This window comes from Phascolarctos cinereus, unplaced genomic scaffold, assembly GCF_003287225.1.
Source record: "Phascolarctos cinereus isolate Bilbo 61053 unplaced genomic scaffold, phaCin_HiC Scaffold_8;HRSCAF=390, whole genome shotgun sequence".
Classification (NCBI taxonomy): Eukaryota; Metazoa; Chordata; class Mammalia; order Diprotodontia; family Phascolarctidae; genus Phascolarctos; species Phascolarctos cinereus.
In genome coordinates this window covers 24247249-24275100 of record NW_027556291.1, presented here as the reverse complement: position 1 = coordinate 24275100, position 27852 = coordinate 24247249, and the positions used below count along the sequence as shown (strand labels likewise).

The window sequence follows — 27852 nt, the reverse complement described above, 5'->3', positions numbered from 1 at the left end:
CTCTTCTTATCTGTGTCCCCTTTTGAACTTGGAATTTTCATAAACTCAAAAAATTTCATAGCTCAAAGAGGTACACTTAGCCTGACAGTGACAGTCTCCCCTGCCTATATATTGGGCTTGAGGTGAAGAAAGGAAGTGGGTTAGTTCTCCTCACAGATCATGACCACCTCTTGAGTCTCACCCCACCACTTTGGTCTTAGAAATAAAGAGGGATAGGGAGGGCAGCTGTGATTATCCTCATTTGACACATGGTAAAAATTGAGGCCCAGAGAGGGGAAACAACTGTCCCATGGTCACAAAACTGGTTGTTGGCAGGGCCAGGACTAGACTTCTGGCATTCTGACCCCTGGAGCAATGCTATTTCTCCCCCTGCTTTTTTTTTTTTTTGGTCTAGGCAATGGGGTTAAGTGACTTGCCCAGGGCCACACAGCTAGTAAGTGTTATATGCCTGAGGCTGGATTTGAACTAAGTCCAACTGAATCCAGGGCTGGTGCTCTATCCACTGTGCCACCTAGCTGCCCCCCTCTGCTTTCAGAGTGACTACCTTTGCCTTGATAAGACTGCTGTTGGAATTCCTGTCATAGGAAAGAGTTCCTTCCCATAGCATGGTGACTGCAATATGTAGAGCTGCTTTTCCACTTTAATGGATTCAGTCATTCAATAGTCAATAGGCAGCTGAACCAGCCATTTTAATTCTGCAACATCAAAACGTGGGTATTTTATAATTGCATTCCTTTTAATTCACTTTCTTCCCAGGCAGAAGTCTTTGGAAATGTCGCTTTCCATTACAAAGTTTGAGTGATTAAGCAGTGGCCAGATGATTAGGGGGCTGTAACTGGAGAAGTCACAACTTTGAAATATGATTTCTAGCAGGACCCCACTTCTGGTTATTGAATATCCAGCCTTGTTTCTGGCATTAATCAATTAAGGCTCCTACTGCCCCAAAGCAGTAGAAAGCTGGAGCATCATTAGCACTTCATCTGGGAAACAGGGCCCTGTCAGCAGAGAATAAGAGATTGGGGCCCAGATGGGCCTTTAAAAGGGAGCACATTTGTCAAGCCATTGGAGGAAAGGTTGGTGTAACTGTCAAGGAGTTTATCAACTTCCAGGTCATATCAATTCGTCTCAGTGCTCACTCACAGACTGGAACTAACTGCTATCACTGAGGGTGGACAAACTGGGTTTTCCCATGAATTTTAAGGGAAATTTTCATGTTTGCTTTTGCTACGGGCAACTAAGAAGCCTGTCACTGCTTCCACAGAATAGATAATAAATAGTTAATGCTTCCAGAGCAGGGAGATTCATAATATACTTCCTGGTACATCTCACATGATTCTCTAAATAGCTCTGGGAAAAAAGTACTGAAAACGTGGTTATTTCCATCTTAGAGATGAGAAAACTGAGGCTCAGAAAGAGGTGCCACAGGTGGTCACTGGTTTTCTGACTTCCAAATGCAGTGTTCTTTTCCTTACATCATTCCTGTGTGCACATTAGTGCTAAAGCTGAACTGAGAGGCAAGGTTGGCCCTCAGGCGAACTGCAAAGTCATTTGTTTTTGATGTTTCTCCCACCACCCCTTTCTGCGCCCATCTGACCCTAGCTTCACATCCCCCAGGTTCCCAATGTCCTTATGCTGCGCCTTCTATCCAGATGTCCCCTGGCCAGCTCTGCCCTTCCCACGATGTGGACAGCATGTTCCAAGACTCTCTTCCATTTGGGGTGAGATAGCCTTGCAAGATCCAACTGGCAAACTCCCATCTGAAAAAGCAACTCTGGGGTTGCTGTGAGGTCACATAAAACTTTAGTAGTGGAGGTGGGGCTAGAATGCCAGTCTGGCCAACTCTTTTGTGAAAAACTAAGGCTTTCTGGGGTATCTGGTCCCATTCTTTCCTCCCCTCTGTAGACAGCATGGAGTAGTGGCAAGAATACTGAATTTAGGGTCAGAAGACCTGGATTTGAATCTCAGCTCTGACTCCTCCTGACTTTGGGCAAGCTGTTACTTCTCTGCGTCATCGGTAAAATGAAGGGGTTGGACTATATGATCTCCAGAATTCCTTCCAGCTCCAAATCCTTTAACTGTATTTACTCTCCAGAAAATGGAATCTTTGCATGTTTAAAAATAAGTGTCAAACACATCTTGGGAAGTGGGCAAGACTGAGACTTGGGTATCAGTCAGTTACCAAGCATTTATTAAGTGCTTACTATGTGCCAAACAGTGGGCTAAGTGTTAGAAATACATAGAAAGGCAAAAACACTACCCCAGCTCACAGAGAGTCCACATGCTAATCAAGGAGACAGCATGTAAATGACTAAGTACATACAGGATAGAGAGAGAAAATCGAAGGTTATCTCAGATGGGAAGGAGTGGGGGGGGGGAACCAGGAAAGGACTTTTATGGAAGGTAGAACTTGAGCTGATTCTTGAAGTAAGCCAGAAAAGCTAAGAGGTGGGGAAGTGAGGAGGGAGAGCATCCTGGGCATGGGATACAGCCAGCGCAAAGGCCCAGAGGTGGGAGATGGAGTGTTGTGTGTGAATAAGAGCAAGTGGGCCAGTGGAGCTGGATCAAAGAGTACATGAAGAGGAGTAAAATGTAAGAAGTCTGGAAAGGTAGGAAGGACTCAGGTCATAAAGAACTAGAAATGTCTAACCGAAGATTTCATATTTTATCCAAGAGGCAATAGAGATGTAAAGGGTTTTTGTTTTTTTTTCAGTAGGTGGAGTGACAAAGTTACATATGTGTTTTAGGAAGATCACGTCAGGGGCAGCTAGGTGGCCCAGTGGATAGAGCACTGGCCCCGAAGTCAGGAGGACCTGAGTTCAAATCCAGCCTCAGACCAAACACTTGACATACTTACTAGCTGTGTGACCCTGGGCAAGTCACTTAACACCAATTGCCAAAGGAAAAAAAAAAGAAAATCACTTTGGTAGCTGAGTGGAGAATGGACTGGAGGGGGAAAACTTGAAGATGAGAGACCAATGAAAAGATTATTATAGTAGTTCAGGTGAGAGGTGATGAGGCCTTGTAGTATAATGGGGGCTGTGTGAATGGAGAGTAGGGGACATATACGACATACATGTGAAGGTAGAAGTGAAAGACTGGACAACAGATTAGACATGCAGGGAAAGTTCAAATGAGGGACTGAACATGACACCAAGGAGAGGCATCTGGGTGACTGAAAGGATGGTGGTGCTTCAGATAGTAGGAAACTTGGAAATGGGTAGGGGGTAAAGATAACAAATTTTGCTTTTGATCAGGTCATTGAGCTTGAGATGCTTATGTGACAAGGTAGCTGGACATATCTGAGAAACAGTTGGTAAGGTGGGATTGGAGCTCAGGGGACAGATGAGGGCTAGATGAGAGACAAGGCTGTGGAGAACATCTGCATAGATAAAAGTGAACTCATAGGAGCTGGTGAGATAATGACCAGAGATAGTAGAGAGGGAGAAGATTGCCCAGGACAGAACCTTGAGGGACAGCCACGGTTAGTGGGTATGACCTAGATGAAGATTAGGCAAAGAAGATTGAGAAGGAGCAGTCAGAGAGGCAGGAGGAGAACTAGCAGAGAGCAATGTCAGAAAAACCTAGATGGGAGAGAGTATTCAGGAGGACATAGTGAATATCGGTGTCACAGGCTATAGAGAGGGGAAGAAGGATAGGTACTGAGAAAACACCATTAGATTTGTCAATTAAGACATCACTGGCACCTTTGGAAAGACCAGTTTCAGTTGAATAATGAGGTTGGAAGTCAGACTGTAGAAGACTTAGAAATGAGTATGAGGAGAGGAAGCAGAGGCATCTAGTGTAAAGAGCTTTCTCAAGGAATTTGGCTGAGTAAGGGAGGAGAGAGAGCAGATGATAGCTAGCAGAGATGTTGGATCAAGGATAGAGGAGACATGGGCATGATTGTAGGTAGCAGGGACAGGACAGTGATGAAAGGGGGAAATTTGAGGAAGATGAGAGGTGTGGAATCAAGGGTGTGTTAAGTCAGGCATGCTTTGCTATCAGTCAAGTTTTCCATTTAGCATTTAGTTATGCAAAGTTCAGTCTCTAAGTTTGGCCATAGGGTGACGATTTTTTCAGTCATAGAAACTCCAGAAAACCATGCTTCATATAAGGATCAGTTGACAGTATAGAGAAGCCTCGGGGCACATGTGACAGCTATGTTCAAATAGAATATTCCAGAAGGGCTATTATGATATCATAGGTTTAAAGCTAAGGCCATCTAGTCCAATGACTTCTTTCTATAAATGAGGGAATGGAGAGCTAAACAGGGTAAGTGACTTGTCCAAGGTCATACTGCTGAGTGAGAGGCAGAATTGTAACCTGGTTTTCCTGGCTCCAAATCCAGTACACTTTGTTTTTTATCATGTTACCAGTTTGAAAAGGGTTGATTTGGGGTTTTTTGGCTCGAGAGGGTAGAACAAAGAGCAATAGGGAAACTTAAAAGTGGCTGATTTTGGCTTGATGTTTAATGAGCTGTCCCTAAGTAGAACAGGCTACTTTGGGAAGCAAGCCATTTGCCAGGCATGTGGTAGGAGGAATTCACTTATGTATAGTTTGAACTACATTAGTCCTTGAAATTCCTTCCAACTCTGAAATTCTGTAATAACCAATTTATAAAAAACCTTGTGATCAGTCAGTGGAAGGAGCACCCACATCAATGACATTATGGGTTCTTAAAATATTGAAATAACCCACGGGGGGGGGGGCGCTGAGCAATGTGTACTTATTGCATGGGGGTCAAGTAAAGACTGTTATAAATAGTCTACCAGTTCTTCCCCAGTTCCTGAGCTGCACAAACTGTATCGTACAGATCCTACTAAAAATTTTAGTTGATCACAGACAGGCCTTTAGGAAAGAGGAAATCCAGTTGTCTAATGATGTGTGACAGCATGAGCTTCCTGCCTGGGGAGTGTGTGTGTGTGTGTGTGTGTGTGTGTGTGTGTGTGTGTGCGTGCTCGCTTGCGCGACCGCATGCATGTGTACGTGCATGTGAAAAACAAAACAAAACACTAGATTAATCCAGCATTGGCCTGGCTAAAAACTTCTCCTCTTGTGAAAAGGATAGTGCTGGATTTGGAGACAGAAACACTGGGTTCAAATCTTGGCTCTGCTCCTTAATGCCTGGGTGACCTTGGACAAATCCCTTTGCTTCTCTGGGCCTCAGTTTCCTCATCTGTAAAATGAGAGGTTTAGACTGAATGGTCTCCAAGATCCCTTCTCTTCAACTTCTTACCTCAGTCTCTAGCAAATCAGGACCTTCAGTTTTATGCCACATATGGTAGTCAAAAGAACACTGTGCAAAAAGGAGACCTGGGTTCAAGTTATTTTTTTTCCTGTCACACATTTGCTGTATGATTCTGGACAAGTCAGTCTCTCTGGGCCTCAGATTCTGTATCTGTAAAGTGAAGAGTAACAAAATCTCACTTTCCTGAAGCTGAGGTCCCCTCCAGCTCTAGGATTCTATCATGGATACAGTAACATGTCAACATGTTTAAATCTGCCCCTCAAAACAAACTCCAGGACTTGGGGAGGTGGATTTCCTAGCCCCAGCTGCTGCAGCAAGCTGTTCCACATTCCTACAAATGACAGGTTCTAGCTTCTGAATTTGCTGGGTTAAAGGTGCCATTCTAAACTGACATTTCAAACCAGGGAGGTCTTCAGGTCTAGTCGTTGGACTAAGGCCATCTATGGCCTCGGCTTTAAAACCAGGGAGGTCTTCAGAAAGTTGAGATAACTTATTTATCTGCTATTACCTGTGGCATAAATCTCTATGTGAATCCCCATACTCATTGCTAGATTGAAAAATTCCTTAAGTCAGATAGGGGCTGGCTATAGTTTCATTAGAATAATCTGGGTGAAGAAACTCCCTGTACCAACCTTTTCTGTAACTTCCAGTCTTAGCAAGTTGCCTTGGGTAATAAGAGGTTAAATAACTTACTCAGGGTCCCATAGCCAGTATTGTGTCAGTAGCAGGACTTGAATCTGGGTCTTCCTGGTTTCGAGACTGGCTCTTTGTCAACTGTTCTGTTGCTTCTCTCTGGAAGGACATCAAACTAATTCACAGCAAAGTCTACTATTCAAAACCCCTGGGGTAGGTGAGCTCTTTGAAGGTAGAAAATCTTTGCTTTTGTCTTTAAATCACCAGAACTTAGCACACAGTAGCCACTTAAAAAATGCTTATTAAACGAATAAATGAGGCAGTGATCTCTAAGGTGTCTTACCAGCTCTAAAATTCTAAAGCATTAACCTAAGGGCTTAAGGACTTCCTTCTTCTAGGATTATCTACCTTTTAAAAGAACCTTTCAGATCCAAAGGAATTAAACACCTGTAGCAGGTTTTCAGCTGTTGGGGGATTGCCTCGAATCACAACATCCACAGGGCCTTGGGTTACACTGATGAGTTGCATGTAGATAGAATAAAAATAGAAGGTACTCAGGAACTGAGGGGAGCCCTTGAGGATACCACATTAGGGGCAGCCAGCAAGACGATTCGACCTCTCCAGAAAGAGCAGGCCCAGATATGACATGCACACCTGGGAGCAATCACACCATATTGAATCAAAATGAAAAACCTTGATTTCAAGACATGAGTTTTCAAGTATTGTGTCTAAGGAAACTTTTCTTCCCAATAATGTATTATAAGAATCATTTTGCCCCCCTCCCCCACAATTTGGATGTGTCTTTCCCAAGCAATTTATAAGACAAGTCATCATAGCAAGGTTATGCCACCTGCTAGTTGGTTAAAAAAGATGGTTATGAAACATCTGATTTATTCTCCTGCTGCAAAGTATAGAAAATGAAGATGGTTTTCAACATAATTGGGGACATATACATACGTACCAGCCCACAAAGGGAACTGAGCCTGGAGAAAAAATGGCCAGGCTTCAGTTCCTCTTCAGGGACCCTCTTCCCAACCATTCTGTCCTCTGGCTACCTAGTAGTTCCACGATATAACATTCCTTCAACTGGGCAATGCTAACTCAGTACCCATCCTCATCCCATTAGCACCTACCTGGAATTCAGTTGGGGAAGGGGGAAGCTTATGGGAAGAGGACTTGCTAGGAGGCTGATATATTTGATAAACTAATTCCTATTAAAGGTGTTGCTGTCTGATAAAGGTTCTGTTCATAAATCTCAAATGTTATTTATTCAATCAATAGGAAATGCCTTGGTGGCTGAAAAAAATCCCAGGTCATTTTTCTTTGACTTATCCTCTCTGGTTGGGCAAGCATTTATCTCATAATATATTTACTCTGGTTTCTGTATTTCTACCTCCAAGTAAATGGGCATGACTATAAATATAATATGCCTATAACAAAATGATCTGAGAGGCATCACGGTATACCGGAAGGTGGGCCAGATTCAAACTGGCTATTAATTCTAGCTGTGACACTGGGTAAGTTTCATCTTTCTTAAGCCTGAGTCTTCTCCTCTATAAAATGGGTCCTCCCTCACCCATCCATGCCTGCCCATTCTGGGGGGTTCTTTGCCCACCTTCTCCTGTAATTTATGCATAGGGTATCCACCCAAGGTGCTAGGGGCCTATCTCTAGACACCGAGGATTCGAATAGAGTGAATGACTTGTCTAGCAGTTACCCCTTGCTATAGCAACGTAAATTATAATTTTAAATGCGCATGAAATTCTGTCATTACTTAACAGACTGAACTTCCAAGTTCACAGTGGGCTCAGAGGTGTTCCATGGTTGCCTAGTCTGTGGCCAACATTGATACACATGTTTCAAGGAGCCTTAGCATTCATGGTAGTGAGCAGAGGGTCTTGCCTTTGGAGACAAGAACAATTTCAAAACGTGGAAGAAAAATACCAGGGAACAAAGAGTGAGGGTGGCTGAGATAGAACTGGTTTTATAAGTACAGTGCCTTACCTTGGGTTAAGCATTGTCCTAAAAAGAAAAATGCAAATAATCCAGAAGACACAATATATCCAAGTCTCTAAAATTCCTAATGTAAATGAAGTTATCAGATCCTTCTGCTCTAACTGCCACCTTCTGTAAGAGGCCTTTCCTCTTCCTGCCAGTTGCTACCATTCTATCATCCCCTTAGGTCACATGAGCTATACCACTCTCGCTCCCCACCCTCCACTTAGAATGTAAGCTTCTAGAGAAAAGGGAAGGTTTCATTTTTGTCTGTATCCCCAAGACCTAGAGCACAGTGCCTGGCACATGGCTGGTGTGTAAGAAACACTGATTTTGTGTATCAACAACACGTTACATTACAGGGAGAGAGAGAGAGAGAGAGAGAGAGAGAGAGAGAGAGAGAGAGAGAGAGAGAGAGAGAGAGAGAGAGAGAGGGAGAGAGAGAGAGAGAGAAGGAGAGGGAGAGGGAGGAGAGGGAGGAAAGGAGAGAGGGAGAGAGGGAGAGAGGGGGAGAGAGAGAGAGAGAGTGAGTGTGCTTGGGGGTGGAGGTAAAGAGAGTAGAGAAGGTACAACAAAAGTGGAGAAATGGTTATAAGAGGGCTGAAGATGCTGAACATGAATTCTCTAATTTTGCCCAAGGCTGGAACCAAATCAGGAAATACATTCTCTGTTAGCACAAAAGTAGAGAAGAGAACGTATTTCTTTGTAACCAGCAAAACCCAGCTGAATAGTATAGAAAAAATCCCAGTGCAAGAGTAAAAGGAATGTCTTTGCTCAATGTCCAATTTGGGAACGGATCCTTAGAGATGATCTAGCACAGAGGTTCCTAGGGTCTGTTTAAAAAAAAGTTTTTTGTATAACTTAGTTATATTTCTTTTGTCATCCTATATATTTTGTGCATTTAAAAGTGACTTTGAGAAGAGGTCCATAGGTTTCATCAGAGATCCATGACACAAGAAAGGTCAAGAATCCTTGGCTTCACCCCCCCCCCCCCCGACCTTAACCCTTCATTTTAAGAGGGAGAAAGAACATGGGGCCTAAAAAAGACTGTAGTCAGAGCACCTGGGTTCAAATCCCCCCTACTGACATTTGAGCAACTTCAGGCAAGTCATTTAACTTTCCAGTTTTCTCATCTATAAAGTATAGGCAGTTGGCCTAGAAGGCCTCTCAGACTTTTTTCTAGCTCTAGATCTATAACCTTATGAATTGACATGCTTAGGGTAATACCAGGGTGAGGGGTGGGCTGGGCCTAGGACTACTCAGTTCTCTTCGATTCCCAGGGCACTGTTTTTTCCACCGTCCCATACTATCTTGACCTCTGACTGGGAAACATCCTCATCTTAGTTCTGAGGCTTCTCATAGCTTTCTATCCTCATCCTTTCCCCAGCCTTATCCACAACAGGTGAGATGAGGTGAAACTTTACAGGAATAACACCTGTAACAAAAAGGGAATCAGAGGTTTCTTCCATAAATGTGCAGGCTCACTTTTACTAATAAAACAAGAGTGTCAGTTACTTTCCTTCTTGTTGTAGAAATAAGGCAACGGAAGGGTTTCCTGACAGGCCCAACCCTATTAGGCAAGTAAATTGGAACACGAGACAAGGCTTGCTTCAGCAGCTCCTGATAATTGGGCCCTGAATCCCTCCCTCCTCCTAGCTCTGCAGTTCCTTCTGTCAAAAGTACCAAAGGACAAGAATTAGAACCTCCTTTTCCAGCAAAACTTCCTCCCTTGTGGCAAAGGGACTTCCAGATCAGGGTTTATAATGATCCCATTCCTTTCAGGACTCTGAGTCCTTGTCAGCTCAGGATTCCCCTCTCCTGGATGAGAATGCATTGGCCTCCCAAAATCAAGAATTTAGAGCACCAAGGTAGGTGAGAGGAGGAAGTGTGTTTATTCAGGGGGAGCCTTTGGAAGCCCCTTAAATGACTACGTGATCCATGTTCCAATAGAACTGAATTATCTGAAAGACGTTTTAATCCAGGTAAGGGAGGCAAAGAGCATTCACTTGAATTTCTGTGGCCAAGTGAAATGTGGTTTTCAAATACTGGAAAAAAAATAAGAGAAAAACTGAGATGGGACAGAGTACCAAGACTGAAAATAAATGATTTTTTTTTTAGCTCATTATAGCATAATTCCCCCATGGGTTACTTTTTAGCTTAGCTCTCCAGTCACTTGTTAAACTGTAAATACGATGAACCAAAGCTTTAAATTATATATGTTGTTAAGAATTCTGAGATTAGAAACATATTATTATTAGACTTGTGGCATACACTTATTTATCACTTCATTAGATAGCAGTCTAAAAGGGAAGCTTGGTAGTTATCAGTGACAATTAGCTAAATATTTAACTCTAACTATAAAGACTGGCTTTTAACCTATACAAATGACTCAGTTATTAAACACCACACCAAAATAGCATCCCAATGTTAAAAAAACAAAACACACCTTTTGATTGAGTTTAGAGATTCAAATAAGAGGTATCCACAAGTTAACAGATTTTTAATTATAATTTTTTTTATCCAAGTTACATACATCAACAATGGAAAAGATGGAGAGTTTCTACTTCATAGGCATTTCGGTCTGTGATAATTCTCTTCTCTGGCTCCCTAGCATATTTCAATAGGAACAAACACACCAACCACTTTCATACAGAGAAAAAAAGCATCCCTCTTTTAACAAAATGCAGGCTATCCACACAGAGACAGAAACATCCTAGTCACATACCAAGAAACTCAGATACACGGGGCTTACTGCTCAACAAACAACAGTTATTTCTCATTGCATTTACTTGTTCATGTATTTTTGATTCAAACACACTCATTCACAGTGGAAAATACTTTGGACGAATGGGTAACAGTTGGCTAAGAAAGGTCTGGCAAAAGGCTCTTGTAATTGCACTTCGAATGCCTTTGTGACTCACAACAGGGAGAATCATTCCTCAATAAAACTTTCTTATTTGGAAAAACAAAACAAAAGAACAGCAATGGAATTCTTTTATGGGGAAATCTTTCATTAGGGGGATAAACTTCCCCCTCTCCCAAATCACTGTACTCATTCAACCTCTTTTTGTATACTTGCTACAATGTATTAGTAACTCACTGTTTTGCCACCATTTGGTGACTACTAAATTAAAACATCATAGCTACATGTTAAAATTGCACATTTTAATAAACTAAACCGGCCATTCTAAGAGGCTGAATGGATACCTGGGCAACAAAATTCAGTGACTCAGTCACATCCCCACTCCTACCCCAAATACCCTCAAACTATTTTAACTTCCACTTGATCAGATGAGTGTTTATGTTGCTTGCATGGCCAAATTTAAAATCCCCCGATCCACTTAAGAGTCCCAATGAATAATGAGGTACTGCTTCTAAGACATACTGGACAAACACATTTAGTTTCAAGAACAGCACTACTGATTTCTTTGTTCTTGAAATTCTTGTTTAAAACAAAAGGAGAGGTCAGGATTTTTCCCAAATGAATCAACAATAGTCCCTGGGAATACGCATGGTAAGAATTCCATGTAAATTAACATAAAAATACTGGCTAATAAAAATCTGACAAGACAATTTCTCAATTTTATCATTTCATTAGAGAGAGAAGTATGTAAGTCCAAATATGGCTGTGAGTTAACCACCAGATTTTGCAAATAGCAAATACAAATAAGTTTGAATCTTTCCTGCAAATGAAGTAATGTGTCACTTTTTCCAGGTGATTATGGGTGAAGATGATTATTTCATGAAGATTTTAGAGAACACACAAAGACATATGTGCTTGTGTGCGCGCATGCACACACGCACACACACGCGCGTGCCCCCCCCCCCACTAGAAGTCACAATATGGTGTGAAAATGCCTATGGTAATCTAAGCTTAAAATACGAATACAGACTAAAAGCAAATCAACATAAACACAGTACTGTTCATCCCAAAGTAGGGAATGATGTGTATTGGGCTATGTGAGCAAATGAGTGAGAAAGAGAGAGAAAGATTCCCTTGCCCTATTCCATTCCTACTTTTTTTTCCTTAAACATCTCAGTTCTGTGAAGATAAAAAGAACACGGGATTTAAATGTTTCAATTTAATAACTAATAATTCTAAACAGGAGATGAAATAGTGTGGTACTAGAATTTCGACTCAATGTTTAATGAAGATGTTTCAAAAAGAATGAGTTAAACTCTAGTTTCAACCTAAGATGCATGTAAAAGATATCCTTCACATTTCAACCTCTACTGTTCAGAATTACAAAGTCCAGTAAGAGTGCAAGTTCCCTTGAACTTATCATATTTGTAAAGAACTGCAAGCCCAAAGCATTTTATTCTACCAAGAATATTTGAACATTCCATATATATCTATGCATGCGTACACACGCGCATGTGTGCACACATACACACAGCTCACAGACACATACATACACATAGATACACACACAGGAGGTTTCAGAAGTAAGTGTAGTGAACAGCAGCATCAAGTTCTTTGTATTACACTTGATCACGGAGGCGGGCAAGTCTCTGCGATAGTTCATCCTGGAGGAGACAAATTTTTAAGTCACTAAGTCTCATGATTCTTATAGGCATAAAACCACACACACATTGCAAATAGCTCACATTTTAAATAGTATTTAAAACTGTGTGTCCAAAATGACTATATTGTATATGTAAGGTCAACATTAAAGATTTATAACTTTATCCAGTGCTTAGCACAGTGCCTGGAACATAGGAGGAGCTTAAATAAATGCTGATTGATTGGTTTATTAATAAAAGCTTGTTGATTGATACTTTAAGATGGAACTATTATCCTAGGGTCCATGGACTCCCAAGGGGTTCTTGGAGAGAATTCAGGAGGGGGAGAGGGTCTACAAACTTGGATGGGGGAAAAAATTAAATCTTTATTTTAATATAATTGGCTTCCTTTGTAATCATATATATTTGATTTTATGTATTTAAAAACATTATTTGGAAAAGAGGTCCACAGGCTTCACCAGTCTGCCTAAAGGAACCATGACACAGAAAAGGTTAAAAACTCCTGCTTAAGAGAACTTTTATAAGGGCTAGAGAAATTTGGTAACAGGCCAGATGCACCTAGACCATTAGGAACAAATTCAATCTAGATTTCAAATGTACATGCAAATGAAGTGTGCGAGCACTTTGGAAAGGAGACAAAGGCCTGCTTTACTTAACTGTCACATGACACCACACTGATGAAAATGAAGTACATGCACTTCTACATTTCTTAAAGGCCTTAGATATAATTCAAGCTGGATTCAACCAAGCTACAATCCAGTATTTATTTACCTGTTCTGTTGAAGCAACACTTGTACCAACAGAACCTGTCTGACCTTGTGGGAGCTCCATGTTGAGATCAAGGCTGTAATTATAAAAAACAAACAAACAAACAAACAGAACCAGGCTTATAAGAACACTGAATTATGTTAAGCTCTAAGTAATCATTTAAATGTGGTCTCAAATGCAAATACAAATGCTCCATCCTGATTTTTATGCAATTTACCATTTTCATGAAAACAGAAGAGTCACAGAAATACTCTCTGAGGATAGTTTTACCTGACTCTTGATTTAATTTTAACGCTATTAAATAGAGTCCTGGCTCATACTTACCCGGCTTCATCTGCCATTTCCTGAAGGAGCATATCTACCTGGTTCTAGAAGAAAAAAAAAAGATTGCTTTTTCAGTAGTATTTATGACTGTTTCTTTATTCTAGTCATATCTACCTTTAAGGTGGACTGTCATCTATAACTTTCAAAGCAAGCCTTCCATTTAGGAAGCATTATTTAAGTTTTGCCACCAGGGGGAGCCATATCATTTCAGTATATCATTTCCCTTAATGGTAATTTGAGAAACCTTAAAATAATGACTATACAAGCAACCTTCACTACATTTTGACATCTTATTTTAAATAATCTCTTGTTTTCTGAGTTATCTCTTTTACTAAAATCAACTTTTCTGGAACAAGGAATTTTTAGAACTGTGTAAAATTTTTAGAACTTGAGTGTAAAACATGAGTTCTACTTAAAAAATGAAATTGGTGGCAGCCATTTTTGCTGCCAATTGGTTTGACTATTACACTAATTTTTAATATACAGAAGAATAAAATTAAAATGAATGTCAAAACATTTGCCAAATATAGGAATTTTCCGCAAACGCATGTTTTAATAGTTGAACTGATCATCCATCAACAATACTGCAGTAAATTTAAGACCATTTAAGAGTGGGAGAAAAGGGCCCTTAGAGGATTTTCTAGTTTAGCCTCAACTCACAGATAAGGGAACTGTGGCCCATCAAAGTTAAATCACTTGTCCAGGATCACAAAGGAAGGGACAGAGTTGGGATACAGAGTTGAAAAACATTTCTAAAAGATAAAATAAGTTCACTTTCCTGTCTAGTCTACTGGACATAATTCAATCTCTCTAGTGATATGGGATCCTGTAGAATCTTAGGGTCTTTCTTTTTATGAAATGTTAGAGCTGGAAGGGGCCTGAGATATCAGCCAAGGCTAACCCCCCCCTCTCATTTTATTTTATTATTTTTGTTTGTTTCTTTTTAATCTTTAATTAATTTATTTTGAATTATCAACAATCACTTCCATAAGCTTGTGAATTTTAAATTTTTCAATTTTTCTCCCGCTCCCTGCCCACCTCCCTCCCAAGACGGCACGCAATCTGATATAGGATATATATATATATATAATATATATATATATATATATATATATATATATTCCTATTAAACATATTTTCACATTAGTGATGTTGTAGGTAAGAATCAGAACCAACAGGAGGAACCACCAGAAAGAGGAAACAAAACACAACAGAAGAAAAAAATAGCAAATAGTATGCTTCGATCTGCATTCAAACTCCATAGTTTTCTCTTTGGATGTGGATAGCATTTTCCATCATGCTCCCTCTCATTTTAAAGATGAAGAAAGAGGCCCAGAGAGGAAAAGTGTCTTGCTTAAGACCACATGGTGAGTTAGAAGCAGAGACAAGACTAGAACTCTTGACTTCCAGTTCAATATCCTGTCTACTACACCATACTGTGCTGCCCCCTCTGAAAAGGAATTGAGATTTTATTATATACATGGATACAAGACAAAAGGTTGATGGGAGTACCCTGTATTTTTATTTAAAAAGAACCCCAAAACATAAACTTTGCTTCTTAAGTATTTGCTTCTTTCTGATAAAAGCAGAGTGTAGAAAAAAATAATTCCAACTGAGGGCATCAAGTTTTACTCCTCCATTATTTCACCATAACTATTTTTAAAAAGGCTATTTTTGTTGAAAAATAAAGAAAACATTTCTCTATTTGGATATTCTGAACCTCACAACATTTTGTTTGTGGTTCACCTACAGGCAAACTGATTTGCAAGATTCTATTTCTTTGATGTGACTGCTCTTTATGAATTTTCTGAACCAGAAATCAAGCCTGTAATTGACTTTACATTTGTGTCTCAGTTACGTGCCAGACACTGTACTGGGGATACAAAGAATGGAAAAAGACAGTCCCTTCCCTCAAGGAGCTCACAGTCTATACAGGGTAAAATGGAAATAATCAAGAAAGGAAAGGTGCTAACATTAAGAGGGACTGGGAAAGGCTCCTTGAACAAGTGAGATTTTAGCTAGGACTTGAAGGAAGCCACAGGAGCTAGGAGATTCAGATGATGAGGTAAAGCATTCCAGGTAGGGGGAACACCAGAGAATATGCCTGGAGCTGAGTCTTAAGTACAGCAAAAAGGCCAGCCATCACTGGACTGCAGAATAAGTGGAAGTAGGCTGAGTGAGATGGGGGTCAAAAGTTTAACAAGACTGGAAAGGTGGGAGGATGTGGGTTACGAAGCGTTTGTGGAGGATGACACCTTGTTTGCATGCCTGGGTGACTTGGAGGATAGTGGTACCCTCAATACTAATGGGGAAGTTAGGAAGAAGGGAGGGTTTTGGGTCTAGAAGGTAATGGCTGGAAGGGTAACTGTGTTCAAAAGGACAAGGTGGGCATCCTGGAGGGCTTACTTGTGGAGTTGTCAGCGTCGTAGTGCTGCTCATAGTGTCTTCCATGTGTTGTGTCTGAACATCTAATGTTTCAAACTGGTGTTCAAATTTGTCCATTAAGGCAGATATCTGTAAACAAAGAGAGAGGGGGAGATGAGCAAGGGAAAAAACACACGGACTAGAAACAGAACTGAAATATTAAAGAACTAAATTCTTTACCTTCTCAAGGTTCATGCTCCTCAATGTAGCATCCATAGACTTAACTACACCTGCCATTGATTTAGTTACCTATTAACAGAATAAGAAACAATGAGTTAACTAATCCACAGTGGAGCCAGTCATCCAATTTCTGCAAATGTTCCTCTAATGACTTAGGTTACACAGAATTTGACCTCATTTTGAATTTACAGATTGAGGACTCTGTATTTTATCCTAGAAATAGGAAGGAACTACTGAAGATTTTTACATGAGGGAGTGATTTGTGGCTTGGGAATATGGATTAGAAAGGGGACACAAACCAAGGAGATCAGTTAAGGAGGCTATATTGCAATAGTCCATACTGGTAAGTGATGAAAACCTCAATTAGGTTTAGGGCCATCTGAGTGGAGAGAAGGGGATGGATTTGAGAGACGTAGAGCAGTGATATCAAACTCAAAAAGAAACAGGGGTGATTAAACCATACATAAGGATCCCTGCAGGCTGCATATTGAATTAGAAAACCACTTATTAACATTATGTACATTTTTTGTTTATTTTGTCAAATATTTCCCAATTACATTTGAATCTGATTTGATTCCTCGGAGGCTACATGTCTGACACCGCTGCTCTACATCACATTCAACCTCATCATATGACATTTTCAAAACCTTTGCTGCTTGACCCTTGCACATCGCATACCATTACCAGTTCCTTCTTGCCCCCCCCCACTCCTTTTGCTACAAATTTGCCTTTAGTACATTCTGGTCCCTCATGCCAATGATCCCACGGAAGGGCATTTTTTGTTGCCTTTGAACACATAATGAAATCATTTGATTTGCCTCTCTAAGAGCAGCCTATGAGCCATCCTCTCATTTAGTTGCAACTTCCTTATCTCTTCTGGCTCCATTTATAGCAAGAATGTCGGAACCAATATGACTCAGTTCCTGCAGTATTAATTCAAATGAATTGGACAAGGCTTTTTTTTTTTTGTGGGGGGGGAGGGAAGGAGAAAGTTCAGAAAATGGAAGGGCCAGGCCTGACTTCATTAATGTGAGGAAATTTAGAGTTGCATAGGGGCCCTGAGAGCTTAAATGGCTTGCCCAAGGTTACACAGCCAGTCTGTTAGAGGCAAGACTTAAATGGAGGTGTCTCTGTCTCCAAAGCTGGCTCTATTCACTGTGACATGCTGTTTTCTGCTCCTATCTCAGAGCATCAGTACTTTAATACAGGGTGTTCCACAAGCCTAGTGTAACTTAAGCCTCTTTTTTTTTTAAATGACTGAGAAGTACACACACTTTTGGAACAACCTACATGCACAGACTGTCTAAAAACTCTGTGCTTCTTGAGACCCTCTGAGACCTCCTTTCTGCCACTTTGTTGCCATCCCTGGGCAAGCAACCATTTTCTACCGTTTTTATGAGTTGCCATGGCAAAAGAATTCATCACAGTGGCCAGCTTGCCTCTCTATACCTATGTAAACTAGTCCTTGTAAAGCAATACACTTCCAGGACTATGAGAGAAATATTAATAATAACAAGTATGAAATAGTATTCCAATAGAAGCTCTAATTTCCAGTTTTCTTCCTTTCCACTTATTTTTGTGGAAAGAAAAACTCAAGGTTATAATGATACAAAACTGGATATTCTCAAAGTAACAGACTCTGGTTACAGTGTGAAAATAAAGAAGCAAGGTAGTGCTAAAGGGAAAATGATTTTGCATCTCCAAACTTCTAGCTGGGTTAGGAACTGTGCACCAAGAGTTTCCAGCATCTTCCCAATACTGACAGTGTAGTACCCTCACTCAGAGAGCAGATTCCTTACCTTGCCCATCGTCACAGCTGTCTGAACTCTAGCTGCTACAGCGTCTACCCGAGCACTCATTCTCAAGAAATTAATGGCTTGGTTTTTCTGGCGGATTGCATTTTCAGCATGTATTCGTGCAACTTCTGTATTACCCTTCTGAATGGCCTATTTAAAAATGACAAAAAGGTGACTATGGAAAAGTTAAGGCACATATAACAAAATACATATGTTAAGAACAGAAACTGTTGTTCAGTAATTTTTCAGTCACGTTCGACTCTGTGACCCCATTTGGGGTTTTCTTGCTAGTCCATTTTACAGATGAGGAAACTGTGGCAAACAGGGTTTAGTGACTTGCCTAGAGTCACATAGCTAGTAAGTAAGTATACCCAGGTTCAAACTCAGGTCTTTCTGACTCCAGGCTTGGCACTTTATCCACTATGCCACTTTGCTGCCCATGAAGAGAGAACAACTATCTAAAATCAGTACAGAATCTGTATGTAAAAATAAGCAGCTTTAAAGGTTACTGACCTTTGACTAACATTGTCAACTGTTAGAGAATAAGAGAAAAATAGTGTGATGTAGGCAAAGAACACTGGACTTGGGAGTCAGGAGACTTGGTCTTGAGTCTCAACACTTTTTGTACAACCAGGGGCAAAGTCACTTAATTTTACTGAGTAAGGCTCAATTTTCCTTAACTATAATAGATAGTAAATACTTGCAATACATATACCTCCACTGGGCTGATGGGAAGAATGTACTTTGGGAATATTAAAGCATTTCAGAACTCATCATCCTAAACTGCTGGTCTTGTGGTTATTAAGCTCCACTTAAAGCAGCCTATATACTTATCTAAAATGACAAAGAAAAGAAAGAAAAAGACTTTAAAAGAAATCCTAACTACCACTAATACTCTCACCTCCTCCTGACTGTACAATCAGTGTGCCCAGTTAGCGCTGAGTATTAGTGAGTTCCCAGGCTGATGAAGGCCCTTGGAAGCAGGGAGGGCTTTAGCAGCAGGAGCTGCTGCTCCAATAGCCTCAGGCTCCCTGAGGTGGAAGCCAGGAAGCTATCGCTTTCACAATCCTATCAGGGAAGATGGTATGCTGACAGCAACCAGAGAATCCCGGAAAGAAACACCAGGAGCCCTTAGATAAAGCATGCAGAGACCACAGAATACAGAAGTTGTCATTTTGGACAAACTGTAAGAAGGTAATCACATAATCTCAAATTTTTAAGGGCCCAAGGCATGAAGGAAAGGACCCAGAAATTCTAGGTTTAAATCTAACCTCTGATACTTACTACTCACTACCTGGCAAGTTTCCCAAGTGTAAAATGAGGCAGTTAAAATAGATGATTTCGAAGATTCTTTCCAGCCTGAAACCTATCAGCCTAGGATCTAAGCCAGGGGTAGGGAACCTGAGGCTTGAAGCCACATGTAACCCTCTATGTTCTCAAGCGTGGCTCTGACTGAATCCAAACTTCACAGAACAAATCCCCTTGATAAAAAGGACTTGTTCTGTAAAACTTGGACTCAGTCCAAAGGCTGCAACCTAGAAGGCCACATGTGGGCCTTGAGAACACAGGTTCCCTGCTCCTGACCTAAGCTAACCCAAATCTGAACAAAGAGCCCCCTCTCTACAACATACCTGCCAAGGAGTCACTCAATCTCTGCTTGAAGCCCCCTAGTGAAGAAGAAGCCATGATTTCCGGAGACCAACTGTTCCACTTCAGGATGGTTCCAATGCAAGAAACTTTTCCTGACATCTGGCCCAAAGTAGCTTCTCTGTATCTTGCACCGGCTGCCACCTGGTTCTGCTCTCTAAAGCCAAGCAGAACAAGGCTAATCCCTCTTTCGTGAAAGTCCTTCAAATACTTGAACACAGTTGCCATGTTCCCACTAGCTCATCTCTTCTCTAAATACCCTGTTTCTATAAATGGTCCACATATGACATCATCACAAGGCTCTTCATCATCCTGGCTATTTATTCTCCTTTAGCCTTCTCTAGATTCTCCAGATCAATGTCCTCCTGAAAACGGGCCTAGGACTGACCACAATACTCTACATGTGGTCTGAAGAAAGGGCAATTGCTTTCCTAGTTCCAAGCATCATACTTATCTTGATGCTGCCTAAGATTTCTTTAGCTTTTTTTACCTGTAAATTGTACTGTGATACATATAGTACTGAAACAGATGCCAGAGGGAGAGAAGAGAGGAAATTGGGGGTAAAGCTATGTTTAATATAAGATGAGTAGCAGGAGGTGACAGAACAACCATACATCACCCTAGACATTGACCTAGGCCTCAGAGTGAACAGCCTACTCCAGAGAGGAATTCAACTGGAGACAAAGACAGAGACTATTTATATTTCACTGTTCTATTGTCACTAGACTTATGGGCTGGCAGAATGAAAATTTCCTAGTTCATTTCAATGAAACACTGGTGTAAGCCCTTTGGTTCAATCACTCAAACACACACACGCGTGTGTCAGCACTCATATACCTTGTAGGACTTATTAAAAAGACTTTTCCATGCTTATCCTCTGACCAAAAGGTAAACTTGTTTCTTGTTTTGTTTTCTTTGAAAGAAGAAAATCCTAACTCAACAATGATATGTGAAAAATGTGCTTCAAATTCCATCATCCCAGTTAAGAGGACAGTCCAATAGATTCAGAGTGGCTTATTCTCCAACCTAAGGTGTGTGTAATTGTTTAATATCACCTATGCAAACAACTGAGCACAGCTAACACTGGACTTGTTATGGATGGTGCCCAAAGGGTAATACCTAGTGCTTTCATTTTGTTTTGTTGCCTTTTTTTTTTTTCCTGGTGAGGCAATTGAGGTTAAGTGACTTGCCCAGGGTCACACAGCTAGTAAGTGTTGTGTATCTGAGGCTGCATTTGAACTCAGATCCTCCTGAATCCAGGGCTAGAGCTCTATCCACTGCACCACCTAGCCACCCCTCTATTGCACTCATTTTGAAGAGTTATAATGTAATGACTAGTAAAGAATACCAAGAAAAGCCAAGGCCAGATATCTTAGATAAGGTAGGCTGTTTTCAAATGTAATCAAATGTATTAACTGCGGTATTTAAGAGGTATTAGAAGGCCAGGGAGGAAATGGATACTTGTAAAAATACTTGCCTATGTCTTTCAGAAAAGATATTAACCTCGGAACTGACACAATTTTATAATAGCAAGAGTCCTTTCATCAATAGAAGTAGTCAAAGAATATGAAGTTTTTAAAAAATGTTGTTTGTTTTTATGTACTATTGATGTTCAAATACACGTCTCCCCATTTCCTCTACACCATGGAAGTCATCCTTCATAAGAAGGAGTAAAAAAGATAAAAGAAAAGCAGTTCCACAAAACTCACCAACTGGGCCTGGCAGTATACACAATGTTCCACACCCACAGTCCCCCAAGCTCTTCCTAGGAGAGGAAGCACATTTTCTCTTCTTTGGAGCCAAACAGGATGACTATAATTGCCCAGCATTCCGTTCCTCTCTTCTTCTTCTTGTTCTTGCCATTTACCATGATACAGTAAGTCACTGTGTACAGTTCTCCTGGCTCTGCTTATCTCACTTTGCATTGGTTCACAGAAGTCTGCCCGTGTTTCTTTGCATTCCTTATATTTGCCGTTTCTTACGGTGCAATAATATTCCATTCATTCACGTACTATAATTTGTTCAGTCACCTCCCAACTGGTCAGTGTCTACCTACTTTCCTGCTCTTTGCTACTAAAAAAAGTGCTGCTATAAAAATTTTAGTTCATGCTCTATTTCTTTCTCTTTTTGCTATTCCCTCTTTGGGGCATATGCCAACCCATGGGATCTCTTGGTCCAAGAATATAGCTGTTTTAGTCACTTTCTTAGCTTCACATCTCTTTCCAGAACTGCTGAACCACTTTACAACTCCACTAGAGGGATACTTCTATGCTTATCTCTCCACAACTCACCCCTTAAATACTGACTACTACTATCTTTTATCATCTTGGCCAAGCTGTTGGGTGGTTAGTAAAAATTCAAGAGTTTTAAATCTGCATTTTCATTATTATGAAGAGTTTTCAAAAGAAGACTGGAAATGCTATAAATCACAAATAGTAAGAGAAATGCACATTTCATCAACCAAAGTTTCATCTCACAACATGGAAATTGGCAGAAACACAAAGCTACAGGAACAATCAATGCTGGAATATCTACAAGAAGACAGGCATGCTGATAAACTGTTGGAGTAGTTAAGTATTCTAACCATTTGGTTTTCATTTGAAATCATCAAAGAAAAGGGCCAATAAATGCAAAAATATTTGTAGGAACACTCTGTGGAATCAAAAATGGAAACAAAGTAGATGTTCACCAATTTGAGAATAGCTAAATGAAACTATGGTATAATGGTAGTTACATTATAGTAAGAGATGAGGAGTATGAAGAATTCAGAGAAATGTGGGCAGAGTTGCAAGGAAAGCACAACCAAGAGAGAACATACAGTGACTACAAAAAACACAGTCATTAAAAGGGAGCTGAAAACTGGGTAATGGGAAAAACAAACAAACAAACAAACAAAAACAGTGAAGGTCCCAAAAAAGAGATGCTGTCACAAAGCTCCTCCTTCACAGCAGAGAGGTCCAAATATCGTATTCCCTGTCACAGGTAGTCTCTTTATTACCTGTTTTAGCCTAGATGGGGGAAGGGTGGGAAATGACTGATGAAAAGACAACAAGCATCAATAACATTCCCATGACAATTTGTTTCATAATTCGTAGGAGCTATATGTGTAAAATTTAAAAATTACACTCACCTTTTTAATCTTGGTCTTTTCAGCTTTTTCTTCTTTATCACATTTTTTGGCATTCCTATTAAGCTCTTTTGCAGCAAACTTCAGGTTAAACAGGTGTTCTAAAACATATATATTAAGGCTCTTAAAAAAGGCATTGCTCCTAGAAGGCCCACCAGGCAAAGGAGGAATATGAGAAAAAGGAAATTTCCTGGTCCCTACCCTGAACTGCATGCATGTGCATTACCAAATGCAAGCCCAGAGAAATCACTTCAAAGAACTCAGGCTGTGATGGCCTTGGCATTTAAAATGTGCCAATTACATAAGGCAGATACATGTTAGTGAGGTGTTTAAAATGAAGTGCAAAACAAAAGCAGGAAAAAAGGTCATATTTCTTAGTTTTAATTCCAGAATAGGAAAGGTTTTGTTTTTTAAAGGAAATAATGATTTTTAATACTATGAAATTTTATTTTCTCCCTTTTCACACTCAAAAGGTAGGCAATATACTTTTGGTTTTCCAAGAGAGAACAAGTTTATCTTCTGGTAAAGATTATAAACTTCCTATTCAATTAGGTATTTTCAATTCAGCTCTCCCTAGGAATAAACACCACATTTTGGGAAGATGTATTAACCATTTTAAGATATAAAGACACAAGTGCACTACAGAAGTTATCTCAGTTTGTTAGAGCAAAGCTATCCTAAGATTTTTGGTTAAATGCTCATCATAACTGAATGGCAGAACACTTAGTAACTCATGATAAAACTTCACTTAAATTACTATCTATTAATAATCATGGGAATTTGATTAAAGTCTTTTATTCAATTCAACTAACATTTATTAAGCAGCATTTATTAATACCCAAGGTATTACACCAGGCCCTGAGGATACAAAGTTAAAACACAGAAATACGACATAGGAAGGAACCTCTGAGGACACCTAGTCTAAGTCATACCAAAACAAACCCTCCTCTACAGCATGCCTAATCAGTGTGCAACCAGCCTCAACTTATTCGGAGCTTTCATACTCCTTATGCTAATCTTAGAGAACCATGCTACGGTCGACTTTTCTGGATTTTGTTATTGTGAGTTTCTCATTCCTCTTGGGCCAAGTTCTCCTGTTGAATTTCAGTCTACAAGATCCTATCTTATTCTATTTCTGAACTCAAATTGTAGAGACCTTGCTAACCTGTATGGTAAAGGGAGTTTTCTCATTCAGGAGCTGCCTATATCAATGGAATCAAGGGTCCAGTCCCTAGGTGGTATAGTGGCTAGAGTGCTGGAACCAGAGTCAGGAAGACCCGAGTTCAAATTTGGCCCCAGACAGATGCTAGCTGTGAGACCTGCTCATGTCACTTAATCTCTGTCTGCCTCAGCTTTCTCATCCGTAAAATGAGAATAGTAAGAGCACCTACCTCCCAAGGTTCTTGTGAGGATCAAATAAGATAATATGGGCAGCTAGGTGGCGCAGTAAATAGAGCTCTGGCCTTGGAGTCAGGAGGACCTGAGTTCAAATCCAGCCTCAGACATTTAACGCTTACTAGCTGTGTGACCCTGGGCAAGTCACTTGATTGCCTTGCCAAAAAAAGCACAACAAAACAAAAACAAACAAACAAACAAACCCAAATAAGATAACATTTGTAAAGGGCTTAGCACAATGCATGGCACATAGCAGGTACTTAATAAATGCCTCTTTCCTTCCTTTCTGCCTACCCTGATCCCTACAACCTAGAGTGACTGTCAGCCTGTGCCCAGTTTTCCTCTCCTCTATCACAAATTCTGAGATGGAAATGTCACTTTTCCCCAAGGTTCCTGTCTTTCCCAGCTCAGCAGCAACCTTCACTGGTTCCTCTACTGATTTGAAGAGTGTAAGGCAAGCCAAGAAATTATTAGCTACTCTTCTTTTGGCATGGAGATTGCTTCAGAGGTCTAGATAATTCAAGTCACCCACCGATACTATTTCACACCTCTATGCCAGACACGTGATTTATTTCCTGAACTCCTTACCCACTTTTTTCAATCTAAGCATTCTGTACCAGATGTGTCAAATTTTCAGCAGTGTACTGGAACCACATTAAAAAGGGGAATGTTTAACAAAATAAATAATACGATACAACCTGGACAATGTTAGTTTGCGGTGTTCTAAGTCATATGCATCTATAGGATCTGTTTCCATATGAGTATGACACCACTGGTCTACAGTATATGGCTGATAAACATGTAAATATTCTTCCCTTCAAGTTTCTAAATTTTCTCACATTCGTAGGGCTACCATGATTTCCTCCCTTACCATTCACCTATTGTGTTCCCCTTAAGTAAAGTGTGCCCTTCCAGAACCAGATTCCAGGCAGAGGTTTCATCATATCAAATCTCAGTGATACCCATAAGGTCAAATTTTCTTCTTAGTGTTAGGATCTCTAGTTCACCTGACAGATGAGCAACACTGGGAAATAAAGAGTTTAAGTGACTTATTCAAGGTCACCAAGCTAGTCAAGAGCAGAGATGGGGATGGAAAATAGGTCTCTGAACTTCTAAGTCAATGCTTTTTTCACTATCACTGCTTTGGAAAGAAAATTTTGCTATAGAAAGCAGAACTTATATTAACACCTTGTCCCTAGCTACCAAAAACATGTGAATCTATATGTATGGAGAATGTCTACAAGTGGCATCAAGCTTCCATTTAAATACTTGCAATAAATTTCTTTTAAAATGTTCTATAACCATCGTTTAACAACCATTGTACAAACATTTTTAATGACCATTTTAGACTATAGCCCCAAGCCAATGCCTCATTAGGGCACAGAGCGGTGACCCCTTATTCTCAAATGGTGTAACAGGACCTGCTTTGATGCCAGAGGTAACAGAGTCAATCTCTCAAGAGTTAAATCTTTTTTGTAAGTCTTGGTCAATGATTTCAACTACTATCCATTTCACACATTAGAGAAACAGTCAGATCGAAGTCACGATGCATTCCAACCTATTAGATTTTCCTCCTCATTCCATCATTCTCCACTGATCTTTTTTCTAATTTATAGCCAAGATACACTTAAGAATGGGAATGCCCTTTTTGCCAGGATATGTAAGGCCTGGAGTTCTTCCCTTTTTAAATTCCTCAAGGCTTTATTCTGTCCCAAGATTTGCACAAACCTGTTGAACAGGTATCCAACAATGTCCAACCAGGACGTACCCAATCTGTTGCTTTCTATCTTGAAATTCTTCATTCAAAAGGCCCAGAACTATTTGTAACCTTTCAAAAGAAGTAAAATGTTTATGTAATTGTGGAAACTAATAGCAAAGCAAATATAAGTTTTTTTTTAATTGAATACCACCTACATGCAAGGTATTATATAACAAATGGGTTTCCCTCACTTTGACCAAATTCGGTATTTATGTGAAGGAAGCTGATTATTAATTAATAGACTGTGTTGAAAATTCAAGGGGGCCTACCTGCACAAAGTGCTGAAAAGTAAGCCAATTCTTCAGTGTTTGTTTTTCAACAGTAGCCCTATGATCAGATAATCCATTTATTAGCATAATCAGATTATTGCTAAGGTCCTGACTGCAGGAGGGGAGTCATTTTCTCTTTTGAGTGCTGGGGTTTTAACAAGCATTTTAATACTTCACGCTCTTGAACAGACTTAGGAATTACAGTTTCAAGGATCATAATGAATTTGGTTTCCAAAGGAATTGACCTTGGTTGGCAGCAAAAACATTCTGACTATTCAAAGTACTTCACAGAATGCAACAATCAATGATTAGCAAAATACAGTATCATGGGAATATCGATTAAATCAAATGCAGCTGGGTCAAGCAGCCATACTCCATCATTAGAGTACTTCTTTCTCCATGTAGCTAAACAATCTGAGTAGTCCCAAAGCCAGAACAAACATCACTTGAAGAAAGAAAAATGGTCTAGCTGACTCTAACAATTTAAAAAGGGCAATCCTAAATTTACTTAGCCTAGATTTTAAGACTAGGCATCTTGGTGATAAAAGCATTCAGGCAGATAGGAAAATTCTGTCCATTTCCACAAGCTCTGGGTCACTTCAAGAAGGAAAAAGCAACATTGAAACATGTTACAGTTTAAACTCTGGGCCCTTCAAGAAGGGTTTTTTGCTGGATTCTCTGGTCCACTGAAGTCAGCTGTTTACTAAAGTAAGTTTTTCATTAGCAGATGGGGGAGAAGGTTAAACTATTCTGAAGTATGATAAAAGCAGCACAATTTCCCTGAATAGAAAACTAGTCTAGGAGTTGAGAAACCTACAACTAAAAGTTCCAAAATACATAGCAAGAAGAACTAGATAAAAGACACAGGCTTGGTTAACTAGCCCCATTTGGTAGCTGTGAGTTATTGCTATTTTTGGCAGCAGCAAAGTTCGGTTTTTTGTTTTTGCTTTGACATAGTAAGTACTTCTGTGAAGGAAGCTGATTTCAATAGTGTCAGTCATTAGAGAATTCAACACCATGTGTACAGAAAGTATCCAAGTGTAAAAAGCTAGCTTTCAGTCAGATAGGATCCTTTTGTTTCTGTTTGCGGCAATAAGATTGATCTGCTGAAAAACATTAGCACTGTAGCTGTCTGGGCTATGCAGATAACCTTCTATATACAGACTAGAGCGAAATTCTATTTCTCGAAAGTCATTTTTCTACCAATTCATTGGCTTTCTGCGACAGTATTTTCTACTACAGTAACACTTCATTTACCTCCTGTTCCCCAGGGAACCAGGTCTTCCACAGAAATGAATTTTCCAGATAACTTAACCGTATCCTTAAAAAGTATCATTTTAAAAAGCCATTTTAAATCAAAGTCTTCCATGAATATATTCCACTTCCCTCATCCCTTAAAACAGGGTATACCAAAATCTGACCTTTGCTTGATACCCCTGAGTTATCATTAGCACCATCACTTAGTACGCTATGCTGCACTACAGTAATTTTTTTGTCTCTTTCTTTGACGTCGCAGCTGTCCCTACGCCTGCCTTGGTCACTCCTCCTTCTAATGGCAATGTGGTCTGAGAAATCAAATAAGCAAGGTTGTTAGAATTGTGTATAAAGTGAAAGTCAATAAGCTCCAAATGGTGGCCTTAGGGCTTTTCTGACAGATTAAAGTACATGGGTATCAAGGCACCAGGTTTTATTATACCAGCTCAGAGGTTTTTTACTTCCCTTTCTGATTCTGTGACCTTACTCCAACCATAGACTATTAAAGC

At 40.0% G+C, this 27852-nt stretch overlaps 1 protein-coding gene across 1 annotated transcript in view; it reads right to left on the bottom strand.

The window, feature by feature from the left end:
• Window positions 1-10359: 10359 nt before the first annotated feature.
• LOC110193025 (charged multivesicular body protein 1B2) overlaps window positions 10360-27852 on the bottom strand; it is a 26972-nt gene continuing 9479 nt past the window's right edge. Inside the window, exons 2-8 of the mRNA XM_020964554.2 lie at window positions 22670-22767; window positions 17896-18042; window positions 16097-16165; window positions 15899-16006; window positions 13493-13536; window positions 13172-13244; window positions 10360-12403 (exon numbers count right to left, since the gene is read on the bottom strand). Coding sequence (XP_020820213.1) covers window positions 12359-12403; window positions 13172-13244; window positions 13493-13536; window positions 15899-16006; window positions 16097-16165; window positions 17896-18042; window positions 22670-22767 — 584 coding nt within the window. The 3' untranslated portion in view covers window positions 10360-12358. The remainder of the gene's footprint in view (window positions 12404-13171; window positions 13245-13492; window positions 13537-15898; window positions 16007-16096; window positions 16166-17895; window positions 18043-22669; window positions 22768-27852) is intronic.